Raw genomic sequence first — 13,860 nt, 5'->3', positions numbered from 1 at the left:
AGCTAGTGTGGCTAAATTCAAGATCATTTGAGATGTTTATCATTAACTTTCAAAATCTGTATTACACACTAGAGAAACTTTCCAACCACACACCGCAGTGAAGTGCAAAGAAATCTTACAGAATTTCACAAAAGCCTTCAGAGAGTATTTTCTCAGTGTTAACCCTTCTTTGCTTGGGTGGGGTACAGCAGGCTTCTCAAGTGGACGGGTTTAGGATCAGGTGAGGGTCGAACTGACCCTCCCTCCCTCTGAGTTCTGGGAGCCACAGTGTTGGCGGAGAACTTTGCCAGGTGGAAGCGAACAATGGGATGTAGGCACACCGAGTCAGCGTGGGAAGGGCTGCTCAGCCGCCTGCTGCCCGCTTCCCTCCTCTGGCACTTAGGGAGCCAAAGGGACCCCTCCTGACGTTAGACCATGTGCTGGTGCCCACCGTTTTCTGCTTCTAGTGTGTTTAACCAAGAAACATTTAAAGTTCGTCTTCCCTGCCTCATCCCCCGCTGCCTTTTTTATTCTTTATTGTAAGACAGAAACTTTGGCAATGTTTAGATTCCTCATTAATTAATCATGGGGAAAATATGGAGTGAGTATTAAAATAAGCTACCAAAATAATAATTAGGAAAAAAAAACCCTCACCAACATTTTAAAATATCTTTCAAAACACATATTGAACGGCCTGATTCATCAGGAGTTGGTTTGTTTCTTTTTTATGGAAAGGTTGGTGGCTCATAAAAGCCTTAGGATAATCTGTCATCAGTCCCAGGCTGTGCCCAGGTAACAATGCTGAAAATCAGAACTTGTGGTGCATAATCAATTTCTTTTCCTTAGAAACATGATGTTAGCAGCAGTTTTATCTCTGGTTGGTGAGATTCCAGGTGGTTTTTTGTCATGCAACAGATTTTTATTTCTTAAAGAACCCCCTGTGTGCCAGGCTCTCTAAGGAGGCCAAATGACAAAGGTATAGTTCTGGAAGACAGTATTTGGGATTCTGGTTCCAGTTCAGCTACTGTCCTTCTGTGATTAGAGAAATCCAGGAGAAATTGGGCCAGGAGAACTTCCGGTGGCGCTTACCCACCAGGTTTCATGGGACAGGCCCAGTGTCGGGGGTCCCATCCAGGCACCCAGTGGAACTCACCTTCTTTGGACCAGAATCCGCCCCTACTAGAGGCTAAGGCCACGGGCTAATTTTCCCTCTTTCACAAATACTGCAGCAGACACAGGCTCAAATTAGAAGCACCTAGCTGAGTGAGGTAGAGGAGGGGAAAGCATCTTTGCATCCAGGCAGAGGCAATTTTAATAATCTTTTCACTATCCTATATTTTAAAAATTTCTAACATGAGTGGGGTGTCAGAAAAATCTACCCCCAGAACTTTAATCTGTATATACAAATGTATATACAACAAATGATCCAGTGTAGGCAGATACGTACAGTACGTGGTAAAATAACCAAGGAAATCTCTAAAAGCCTAACTGTGATGGGCCTGGGTGGTGAGAACATGAAATTTTTTTTCCATATGTTCACCTGAGTGTTTAGATTTTCCGTGACAAGCACATATTTCTTTTCTAATTAAAAAAAATCTACATTTAAACTTTTTAAAGACTAACACCCTGCACTCTAATGTGAAACGTCAGCTAAAATGAGAATGAATCAAGTAAGTTGCTTAGGAATATCTATAAACCGTTCAAAGACTCTTATGTGTTAAGGTCATTGATAGAGTACTCAAATTTCGGGTTGTCTCTAAAAGTTTTTACCTGTGTCAAAATGACATGGAAGGGGCTTCCCTGGTGGCGCAGTGGTTGGGAGTCCGCCTGCCGATGCAGGGAACACGGGTTCGTGCCCTGGTCCAGGAGGATCCCACGGGCCGCGGAGCAGCTGGGCCCGTGGGCCATGGCCGCTGGGCCTGCGTGTCCAGGGCCTGTGATCCGCGGTGGGAGAGGCCACAGCAGCGAGAGAGGCCTGCAAAAAAAAAAAAAATGACATGGAAGATTTTCAAAGAGAATAAACTTTTCACAGTGATAGCAAGTATTACTGAGAGCAGAAATTGTACTGCTGAAATCAACAGCTGTACCACCCAGCACGGTGCTTTGCCCAGAGGAGTGTATAGGTGTTTGGTTGGGTTTGGGGTTTTTTTCCCATAAACAAGCAAATGAGAGATATTGACTTACTGGCTTTGCTCTTGGAAGAAAGGGCAAAAGCAGATCCCTATATTTTCTCTTTGAATGAGAGTAGCCACCTAAGTAAGATTTATCTTATTGTTTTACTTACAGTAATATAGCATTTGCCATGTACCAGGCCCCCTTCAAGCACTTTTAGAGATATACTCAGAAAAAAAAGCGTTCATGACAACTCTGTGGGTCCAGTTATTTTCTTCACCAGGTGGATGCAACAGAAGTAGCCCTGGGTTCCGTGGCTGGTGCCCATCACATAGGTCCTAAGTGGGAGTCAAGCCCCAGGCCAGACCCAACACTCGCGTCCCCACCAGACCAGGCTGCCTCTCTATTGGTCAGACGCATCGCCTGTGTAGCACACGTGTTGAATACCTGAGTGTCACACATGGGGGTGAAGGTCAGGCTTCCAGCTCAGAGTCTCCATCTGGAACAAAGGTCCACCCCAGCTCCCACAGAGTCAGCCTCTGAGCCGCTGAAACACCTTTCCCAGAAGCTTGCTGCTGCATCAGGCCCTTGGTCAAGCCTTAACTCAGAGCCTGGCTTTTATTTAATGCTTGCAATTTGAAAACCTTAGTTACCTGCAATCCAGTTTATATCTGGTTAAAATAAGGAATATGGGCAGAACGGAGGGCTCTAGGATAGAAGGAGGGAATTGACCAGAGTGAGAAATGACAGTTTGTAATCAAGGAAAGAATAAGAGTACAATTCAGAATCAGCTACTACTAGAAAAGCAAAGCCCCCTGGGTGGAACCGTTGAATACAGAAGCAAGCCCCCAGGAGACATTAAAGTTTTACAATGTTTTCAGGCAATTTTTCAAAATGAAAACATTTGGGCATGAAAGGAATAAGCCTCAGTTATAAAAACAAACAAAAAACCCCCACAAAACTCCCAAATAGTAAAGTTAAAAACCTCTTCTTGTTCTCCCTTTTGGTGGCGGTATTTATCACCCGGACCATGACCCGCCTCCCCATCTATTCTCCACAGTTACCTGTTTTTCGAGACTGACTTTTCTGACGCCCTTGTATAATTCAGCACTTGCCTAATCTAAACCTAATTTCCCCATAGAAGTGAATGTACAATAGGATTTTCATTTTTTTCAAATTAGGTCCATAAAGTGACACTTAGTAAATATGCTTGTGTCACATAATTTCGGAATTTATGTAAAATTCTATGTTGAATTTTAACCTGGGTCCTTTCTTATGTGTGTTTCTTTTTTTTGAAACGTGCCTTCTACACTCCAGTTTTGTTTGATGACAGAATGTCCTGCGTGGTTTACTAGCCGGGCTCCATCCAGTTTGTCAGTTAGCCTCCCCAGGGATGTTAGCAACTTGATTTCTTCTTAAAAGGGTATTTCAGAGAGGGAGAATGAAACCATATTGGTTTTCCCTTTGGTTAAGAGATCAAACACCCACCAAAAGCCCTTGGGTCAGTTTCTTAGTAGATAAAAATAATTCTCCATCATTTTCCAGCTCATATCAAATAACTACCTCTGATGAGTCGTGTGGTATGTGGGCACCCCCGTGATTTCTCAAAGCCGTAAACTGGCATTTTAAATATATTTATTTCCAACCACATCGGACACCACACACAGAAAAAAGCATGACACCCTTAACACCCTTGACACCCTTAACAAACATAACTGGAGAATTATTTGACTGTAGTTTGACACTTGTTGGTATTTTCCAAATCTCATAATTAATAGACACCTGAGAGAGTTATTTTATTTTAGAACCACGATGTCTTGCTGTTTGCAAAGCTGCCAATATAAAATGTTTACTGTTTAATTGTTTGAGCTAACTCAAGACCTAGTTATCATGAGGAGCATTATTATAAACGATCTGAGAGCCAGCAGTGGCACTGAGCGCTTTGGAGGAAAACACCCGTGTGGTAATAGCTCTTGAAAAGCCAGGACATACAAGATAAAACGGCACCTCCCCTGCAGGGAGGTACATTAAGTCAATCTGTGATCCACTGCTGACATCCTGACTGAAGCCATTTTCTAGGTTCAGCCAGTCATGACCCTTGTGAATTCTGCATCTTGTTCCAATTAACAGTTAATTGACCAGCATTTTATAACCTGCCAGCCTCAAACTTGAGAGTTAGACACTGCATCATTGGACACGAACTGTTTCTTACTTTGCTTTAAATGACATAGACATACCTTGTTGATGAACATGCTTGATTTCTGAACTCTTCTTTAAGGTTTGATGTAAAGTGTGTGTGAGAGAGAGGATGAAGAATAAGGGGAGAGGGGCAAAAAAAGCCCCATTGGAAAATCCATTCTTCTGCTTGTGAGCGTAGGGAAGTATTATCTACCCACAGACGCCTAATCACCAAGCAGACACGGTATCTTTCAAAGAGAAGTAGCTGTCATTCCAAAATCTACTCTTGGCAGGCCCTTCTGACGAAGAACTTACTCTGTAGATGTCTTTAAGGCAACGGTTTTCAACCCTGACTACACATCAGAATTGTCAGGAGAGCTTAAAAAAAATTCCCATGTCCTGCCTGCACCCTAGACCAAATAAATAAGGATCTCGTGGGTGGCACCAGACATCAGGATTTTGTAAATCTCTGCAGGAGGGGCAGGGTAAGGGGGATCAGAGAGTTCCATTTTTTGGCCAAGGTTGAGAACCACTGCTTTAAAAAAGGCTGTTGGTTATGGTTCCTTACCCGCAGCTACTAATTCTTTGTTGTGTACTTATCATGCACTAGGATGAGGCTTTAAGGGATGATATCATTTAATCCTCTCAACAACCTTATGAAATAGGTATCGCTCTCCTTGTTCGGAGAGGGAGGCCATGGCGTTAGCAAGCTCAGTAACCTGTCCAAGCTGCACACCTGCACAGTGTCGATTGTATTGACGGTCGGCACGTCTCGAAAGCTCATGGGGATAACCTCTGTGGTACTCAGTGTACTCTGTCTCCATAGCAACCAGTCATCTTTCTTCTGCCTTGTATATACTCAGCACTAAAAAACTTTCAGTTCCTCTGAAAATCTCTAGATAGCTCTTCATAGGCTGCCCAGAGGTTTCTAATTTGACTGTTTCTCTGTGTCCCATTCTTCATTCATTTGATTTACTCAGCAGACATTATTGAGTGCCTACTCTGTGCCTGTAATGAAGTGGTGACATCAGACATCTACATCCCTTTCCTCTTGGAGCTTATATACTAGTTGGGAGTGACAGACAATAAACCCAAATAAGTAATTTCATATGGTGGTAGATGCCTTGAGGAAAATAAATGAATACAATGGGTTTTGCCTGCAGGGAAAGGATACTGCTTTAGCTAAGAAGGTGCACCAAGGTCTAAATAATGCAAAGAAGCTAGCCATGTGGAGATCTGAGGAAGGAGGACTCCCGGGGACAGAACTAGCTGGTGCAAAGGTCCTGAGGCAGCATTGAGCTTAGTATTCTAGGGACAAGCATGGGCAGTGAGGAGCAGTAGAAAAGGTGGTGAGCTAGGAGGTGTCAACGGAGGCCAGATGACATGGGGATTCTTTTTTTTCCAGTCTACTTAAAAAAAAATAAATGTAAAACCTAACATCATTAAATAACATTTACATAAGACTTGACAAAAATGCTTTCACATCGTTTATCTCATTTTATTTGTTTATTTTTATTTATTTATTTTTTTGCGGTACGCGGGCCTCTCACTGCTGTGGCCTCTCCTGTTGTGGAGCACAGGCTCCGGACGCGCAGGCTCAGCGGCCATGGCTCACGGGCCCAGCCGCTCCGTGGCATGTGGGATCTTCCCGGACCGGGGCACGAACCCATGTCCCCTGCATCGGCAGGTGGACTCCCAACCACTGCGCCACCAGGGAAGCCCCGTTTATCTCATTTAATTCATGAGCTATAGGGATTATTATCATCTCCATTTGATAGATGAGGAATCTAAAGTCCATGGATGTTAAGTGCCATGAGCAGTCAAGCTCTGGGAAGCTGGAGCACCGGCGTTTGATGGGCCCCATCTGATACACATGCAGAATCGGATGCTTCAGGATTATGTGTGTAAAGGACTCGGTGCAGGGCTAGTTATATGTTAGGCATTTGATAAATGACAGTTACTGTGGTGATGAAAATCGCTGAGAAATTTGGCCCTTTCTCCGCTGATAAATTCTTCCTTAGTTTAAGCCAGTACTCAAACTGAACTTACAGAGGGCAAGTCCTTCCAGGGTTTTGGCCGCTACAATAAGAAGTCATCATAAATTAATGGTGTAATACATTCTTGTTTTGCATCGGTGGAAAATACCCGTGTCAAAATATGACAAGTGAGGACTCTACTTGTTAGAGAATCTAAGTGAATTTTTATACATAATTAACTTCTCTTTTCTCAGTAACACTCTCCTTTCCTTCCCCCAAATCTAAAATCAATCCGTCTTTTTGTATTTGAAGACCAATTCTGTTCTGTTTTCCATCATATCTGTTAACTGCCGGCAGACATCAGCAACGTTCTGTTCCCTTTACTAGTAAGTCTCTTTTCAGGTCCTAAAATTCATCAGACAGTCGTAAGAAACCTACCTTGTCTCCTGAGGAGAAAGCACAGTTCTCATTCATTCGTTTACTAAACAGTTTTTGAGTTTCTGCCATACAACCACCCTGTGCTTGCTATTGAGAAGCATCAAATAATAATCCCATTTTTCCCCATTTCTGATGAAAGCTTCGTTGGTCCTGAGTCTGTCTCTCTCCACAGTTGTTTCTTCCCCAAGGCATTACCCAATCTTTCCTTTCATGTGCACTGTTACGTGATAGGTGTTTATAGCAGGGCAGGACAAAATGTATTTCATGGGAAAAGAAACACGTTTCTCTGTTGAAGTCCTCAGAGAGCTAATTATAGTTTATGATTCTAAAAGGCAACTTGAAATTCACAACTGTTGGCAGTTTCGGTAGATTCCAGTTCACTAAATGGCTTAGCGTTTGTGTCATTGAAAATACAAAAGGAAAACATCAATAGACTTTTTGACACATCATGTATTTTAAAACAAACTGATGATTTTGTAGTCTGTGTAGTTGTTCAAAGAAATGGAAGCTTCTTACGCACTAGAAGGCTTAGAGGAGCTTCACAGAACCCTTAATGGTGTTTTCATTCTTCTTCTTGACACTAAAGGAGAAAACATTGCCAACCCTGAGTCTTATGGAGGTAATACAGAGCAGACTTTCAGACACTAATACATTTAATTCTGGACTTAGAGGTGTAAATCCTACTTTATTTTTCTGTGACATTTAAAAAATATTTTTAAGTAGCCAAATAAACATAGTAACTATAGAAAATTAGGAAATATCCATTGTTAACATTGTTGTTATATGTACTTCCAGATTTTTTCTATGCCCGTGAATGTGTGCATAACATATACTTTATGTGGATATAAATGACTGTATTATTTTATTTTTACAAAAACTGAATTGTGCATACCTTTTGGTAAGCTGCTTTCTTTTCCACTTGACAGAATATTATTTTGACCCTACCTTTAAATAAGGGCAAAGAAAATTGCACAGTTTCCCCCTTTTACTGCAAAACCACCTTCACCATTAGATAGTTCTTTTTTTTTTAAATAAGTAAACTTCTGTCCCACCATGCAGCTAAAGTCTTATTTCTTTGTATACCGTTATTAATGAAGCTGAAGAATTACTCTCACTATATTACATGTAAATGTAATTCAACATTTTAGAACTGTAAGATGTGGGACATACTGCAGAAGGATATGGATCTGTTCTCAGGGCATTTAAGGTAAATGAGGAATAAAAACAACAACAAAAACCATACAGAATATCTCACTGCAAGGCAGAGTCAGGAGAGGCAAACAAAATGATGGGATTCTGGGTGAGACAGCATTCTAGGCAGGAGCTGGGGGATTTCATGAAGGGTGTATCTGAGGTGGGTTTTTTTTAATATATATAAATTTGTTTTATTTATTTATTTTTGGCTGCATTGGGTCTTCGTTGCTGCGTGTGGGCTTTCTCTAGTTGCGGTGAGCGGGGGCTACTCTTTGTTGTGGAACGCGGGCTTCTCATCACAGTGGCTTCTCTTGTTGCGGAGCACAGGCTCTAGGTGCGTGGGCTTCAGTAGTTGTGGCTCGCGGGCTCAGTAGTTGTGGCTTGTGGACTCTAGACAGCAGGCTCAGTAGTTGTGGCTCACAGGCTTAGTTGCTCCGCGGCATGTGGGATTTTCCAGGACCAGGGCTCAAACCCGTGTCCCCTGCATTGGCAGGCGGATTTTTAACAACTGCGCCACCAGGGAAGCCCTGAGGTGGGTTTTATAGAATGGATGATGTTCAGTAGCTGAAGGGAAGTCCAGTTAGAGGAAGTCCAGTGAAAGGGAGAGAGAAAGAAGAGAGATCGATAACTGATCAGAGAGAAAATACCAGAAAAGGCATGGAGGAAATCTTTGTTAATTTCCACCTATGCAACTGACAAAGATTTTTTAAAGTAATATTTGGTGCTGATAAAAGTGAAGTGAGATAAGCACCATCACTATACTCTGTTTGGAGTATAAATTGGTGCAGCATTTATTTCTGGAAAGCAATTTAGCGTATATGCATTGATAGCCTAAAAATGCTCGTAACTTTTGGCCCAATAATCCCATTACTGGTGAGATGGTTAAAGATGTGCCCCCAAATTTTTATATGGAAGGATCTGCATCAAATTGTTCCTCATAGTCATGAAAATATGGGAAAACCCTAAATGTTTAAGTGTATACAAAATTCACAATTGTATATAATTTTTAAATGTTCTACTTTGAGCTTATATGAGTTGTTTTCTTTTCATTTAATTAAACTTTGAAAAAAAGAAGAATACAGGTTGTCTGTTCAGGGAACTGAGTAGTCCCCCTTCTCTGGAGCCCAGATTGTATATTCAAGGAATTCACGGGGAATAGTAAGAGAGGTGTGGAGAGCTTCCAGGAAAGGCTGGGACCCTGGTAACTGGTTGGATAGAGAGAAGAAGTCTGTAAGGATGCTGGGGAACTGCGAGTGTAAATAGGGGACTTGAGGTGCTTTGGGTGCATAGCGGGAGAAATCTAAGTACTGGTTCGGGTCCTTTGAGTTGGAGATGTCTTCTGAACATCAAGAGGAGCTTTCCAGTAGTCAGTTCTGGAGCCCAAGTGAGTGGGCAGGGCTGACCATTCATTTATTCATTCACTCATTCAGTCCACGTTGGTTAAGCATTTACTATATGCCGAGGGCTATCCTGGGTCCTGCAGATGCAAAAAGAAAGGGTCTTCTCTTCTAGTGGGAGAGTTTTGTAGAGGTTGTTGGGAGTGGAGAAGGTGACCAAAGGGAGAGAATGTGGAAGGGGAAAACTTCGGGCTGAGAACAGGGCTAGAGCGCTTCTTTGGAACTCCCAAGGACTCAGCAATGAGACAGGCCGGGATCTTAGCATATCAGGCTGACAAGAGAAGGGATGTGTCCAGGACATGGTAGGGTATATGCCTGGGGATGTGGGGCTTGGCTTTCAGAAGGAACCTTCAGGGCAAACACAGCCTGCAGGGCAATAGACAGTGTCCAAAGGGGCAAAAGAGTCTTGGGTCCAGTTCCAGAGGCAGCCAAATCCAAGGGGAGCTGGTATGATGGGGGCGTCAGCAGCAGCAGGAGGTCTGGGTGATCCTCAAAGGCAGGTGGGGATCTGCTTCTCTGGACTTTTCTACCCCATCAGAGCTGGATTCTGGCCCACGGTTGCGGTGTAGGGAACTGGGTCCGGTCTCTACAGGGTTTGGCAAGAACTAGGCTGGGTCAGATGCTGCTCAAAGCCAAAGAAGGTGAAGATTAAGAACATGATGAGGCATTGGAAGCAACAGGTTTTGAATTCTCCTTCTAGAAGTTTAATAGTAAATTGGGGCTTCCCTGGCGGGTGGTTAAGACTCCATGCTTCCACTGCAGGGGTCACGGGTTCGATCCCTGCTCAGGGAACTAAGATCCCACGTGCCCTGGTGGTGTGGCCAAAAGAATAATAATAAATAGATACATTTTATAAAAACAGTAAATTAGAGTTAAGAGAAAGTCATTTCAGTGAGTTATGAAGCCAGAGGAGGGCAGTTTGAGGTTCTTATTTTTTATGATAGAGGAGCCCTGTGCATATTTGTAGATGAAGGAAAGAGAATCAGTAGAGTTGGGTGGCTGGAGATGACGGGAAGGAAAGGAGATGTTTGATGAAACAAATCATGGGGAAAGTAAGGGTGGGCTCAAAGGCGTAAGTGAAGCTTGGCAAAGAGGAGGGTCACTCCACTGCTAAGCCTTCTCTGTGCTAAACAATATATTTATTAATGTAATACATTGTTTTAGTTATCATAGAAATAACACCACCACTAGAGAAAGTTTGGAAAATAGAAACAGAATCCTACCACATTAACCACAACAGCTATTATTATTTTTGTACATTTCCTTCCATAGTAATATTAACAGAGACTTTTTCCATAGTTGTAATGAGTACATAAATTCCTCACATCTTGCGTTTTCCACTTAACGTGAGAGCACAGACATTTTCTAGGTTGCTACGTAGTCTTCATAATTACTTAAATAATATCCCATCAAGTAGCACAATAATTTATTCCACTAGTCCCCTAACTTTTTAAACTGTTTTTGAAAAAAGTGGATAATATGAATAAACTAATTAAAATGTTCGTGTATATACACATTCTAGATGATCTCCTAGGCTGGATTCTCAGCAGTTACATTCGTAGGCCAAAGAGAACGAACGTAATTTTCACGGCCCTTGTCATCTTTTACTGTGTGCTTGCCTCAGAATGGCTGGTTCTCAATTTTACAGTCACCAAAGTGAGCCCTTTTTCTGAATTCTTTACTTTCCTAAATTGGGAAGTCCACACGGCTCAGTGTAGAAAAGGTCATCATAACCTCCCAGAATTTTCCAAGCCAGTGATCTCTAGTGTCACCTTTGGCTGTTCATGTCCCCGGTCAGAGGGGTCAGGAGACCCAGTGCTGTTGCATGTCTTAAGTCGCTTGGGTTGCCATGCTGTACAGACCCTGCTTACAATTTTACTATAACTAGTTTGCCTCTTACCTACTAACCTCTGACCTACTCACGACTTACCTACTAACTTCACCCTCCTGCTAACACGCTGCCGGGTACTGCATGAGGCCAAAGATGACCGATGGGGAAGGTTGTCCTTCCTCCGTGCTGGGGCTGCTCTTGCTGAGGCTGAGCTCAAAGCCACCCACTCGTCCCACCTACTGCGCACCTCAGGGTGTTGGCTCCACTTTAAAGGCAGCCCCATGGGTGAAGAAAACCAGAGATAAAGGCAAAGACATGATAAGGTGGCCATAAATCTAAAAAGTACGTTTTCTGGCATTATCAATTATCACTCAATTTTCAAATACGCATATGGAGTGGATATTCCAGTTTGGGGTGTGTGTGTATTTTTTTTTTCTTTAAAAAAAGACCTTTTAAAGAATTGTGCAATCCTTTACACCCTCACATGCTGTGCTTGGCATTAAGAAGCTGTCGGGGCTGACTTGTAACTTGGAAGGGGGGAGGGTGGAGAGTCCGACAGCCCTGGACTGGCAGTTTGCCCACGGAGAAAGCCCTGCTCCTCGGGGCCCTCGTCTGGCCAGCAGTCTCACAGATGCACAGCCTGGGCGACAGAGAGTCTCAGAAAGAAAGGAAAACTGGCTTTATAAAATCTTGCCACCGCTTCCGCAAAGCAGCCATCCTTGGCCATAAAGAAGAACACGTTATTGGTGAGTATGTAGAAATGAGTGTCCTGAAATATCTCTGTAAGATGCGCTGTTATACTTACACTGACGCTATGAACCTTTCAGCGGGAAAGTAGAGCACGGAAGAGATGAGCGCGCCTCTTGGGCCTCTTGCTGACACGTGGACCGTATCGTTTGTCCCCGCAGATATAAGCAAGGACACGTCCTGCGCGGAAAACTGTACCTGTTCGTCCTGCTTGCTCCTGGCCCCCACCATCAGCGACTTGCTCAATGACCAGGACTTACTAGACGTGATCAGGATAAAGCTGGATCCCTGTCACCCAACAGTCAAAAACTGGAGGAATTTCGCAAGCAAGTGGGGCATGCCCTACGATGAACTGTGTTTCCTGGAGCAGCGGCCCCAGAGCCCCACCCTGGAGTTCTTACTCCGGAACAGTCAGAGGACGGTGGGCCAGCTGATGGAGCTCTGCCGGCTCTACCACAGGGCCGATGTGGAGAAGGTCCTGCGCAGGTGGGTGGACGAAGAATGGCCCAGGAGGGGGCGTGGAGAGCACCCCAGGAACTTCTAGCCCTCAGCTCCTTCTCATCGGCCTCTTCGGACCCTGAGCCGAGCACAGGTTAAGGGGCAATGTGAATCTGTTCTTTTTTAAGTTTAGGCGAAGGACGTGGCACAGCGGACCTTAGTTTTCCCCAAAGCTGGTGGTTTTGTGGAGGGTAGGGTATGTTTTTGGTGGCGGATTTTCCTTTAGTTTTGCACATCTGTTTTTATTTAATATTTGAATCTGGAATTGGGAAAAATATGTTGTAGGCTCCTATAGGGACCAGGGCCAAAGCTACAGTCAGAGTGGATTCATGCCATGATGAAAATAAAAGTATCCTCTCCCTTAAAAACTGAAGACTGAACTCAGAACTAAAAGTCATCATCCACAAGATCCTTTATGATTAATGACACTCCCACAGCTTAGAAGGAAACCACAGAGAGAAGTTTCCCTTTAGTCTGTTACTCTTTTTGTTGTAAAGTACTTAGGTGAATTCACAGGCTGCTGGCATTGCGTGGTGATACTCTTCAGGACACATGCCAGCTTTCTTATTCAAATACTTGTATAATTTGGGCACTATCAAAGAGGACTTTGCTTGAGTGTTTTTGAAAGAAATGCAAAAACCGATGGTGATTGGGAGGACAGAGTCAGGAGTTAGCAGGGTAATAAGGACCATGGGAAAGGTGTTGACAAAGAGTAGGCCCGGGGCTTCCCTGGTGGCGCAGTGGTTGAGAGCCCGCCTGCCGATGCAGGGGACATGGGTTTGTGCCCCGGTCCGGGAGGATCCTACATGCTGCGGAGCGGCTAGGCCCGTGAGCCATGGCCGCTGAGCCTGTGCATCTGGAGCCTGTGCTCTGCAATGGGAGAGGCCACAACAGTGAGAGGCCTGCATACCGCAAAAAAAAAAAAAAAAAAAAAAAAAAGGCCCTTTCGGTACCCTTGGCTTTTTAAAAATTAATTTAATATTTACTTTTATGTCTTGTATATCAGGCTGAGTGTTTCACCCCTGAGAGAAAGCTCAGTTAAGAAATAAAAACTACCTGGCCTGTGGGTGAAATGCAACCCCGTCTAGCACCTACTATCCCACCTTAAAACAGGGCCCAATAATACTACACAGTACTTTAGTGAAGAAAGAGATATCTTTACTGGTGATACTGGGAAGGAAGCTATGCATTAAAACCTAAATTTCAAAGGATTTTAAACCAAGTGAAAAATTGGGTCCAAAGACTATCCCCTGTTCTCGTTTGATGGTTTACTGTGGAAGGTGGTGTGGATGGGAGCGTTTGCTATTAGAGAGAATTTTCTAGGTTTGGGGGGTGGGCGGGGGGAGGGAGAGAGAAGCCTTGGTTTACTTGGCGATTTCATAGAAGTGCTATTTGGTTTTGGCTATAGGTTTAGAAAATTAAGGCACTTTGTCCAATTTGGGAGGATTCTGTTTAAATCCCTGACTAAAATAAGCAAAAATGATGAATGACATTGATTGGAGTACAAGGG

General features: G+C 43.5%; 1 protein-coding gene across 2 annotated transcripts in view; it reads left to right on the top strand.

Annotated features, from left to right (window-relative positions):
- Nucleotides 1-13,099, top strand: part of EDARADD (EDAR associated via death domain) — a 53,692-nt gene extending 40,593 nt beyond the window's left edge. For both annotated transcript variants that reach the window (XM_060286434.2, XM_030839499.3), the window contains exon 6: nt 12,014-13,099. In XM_060286434.2, the coding sequence (XP_060142417.1) occupies nt 12,014-12,396 (383 nt within the window). In that variant the 3' untranslated portion in view covers nt 12,397-13,099. The remainder of the gene's footprint in view (nt 1-12,013) is intronic.
- Nucleotides 13,100-13,860: the final 761 nt, after the last annotated feature.

Source organism: Globicephala melas, chromosome 16 (genome assembly GCF_963455315.2).
Source record: "Globicephala melas chromosome 16, mGloMel1.2, whole genome shotgun sequence".
Lineage (NCBI taxonomy): Eukaryota > Metazoa > Chordata > Mammalia > Artiodactyla > Delphinidae > Globicephala > Globicephala melas.
This window is presented reverse-complemented; position numbering and strand designations above follow the sequence as displayed.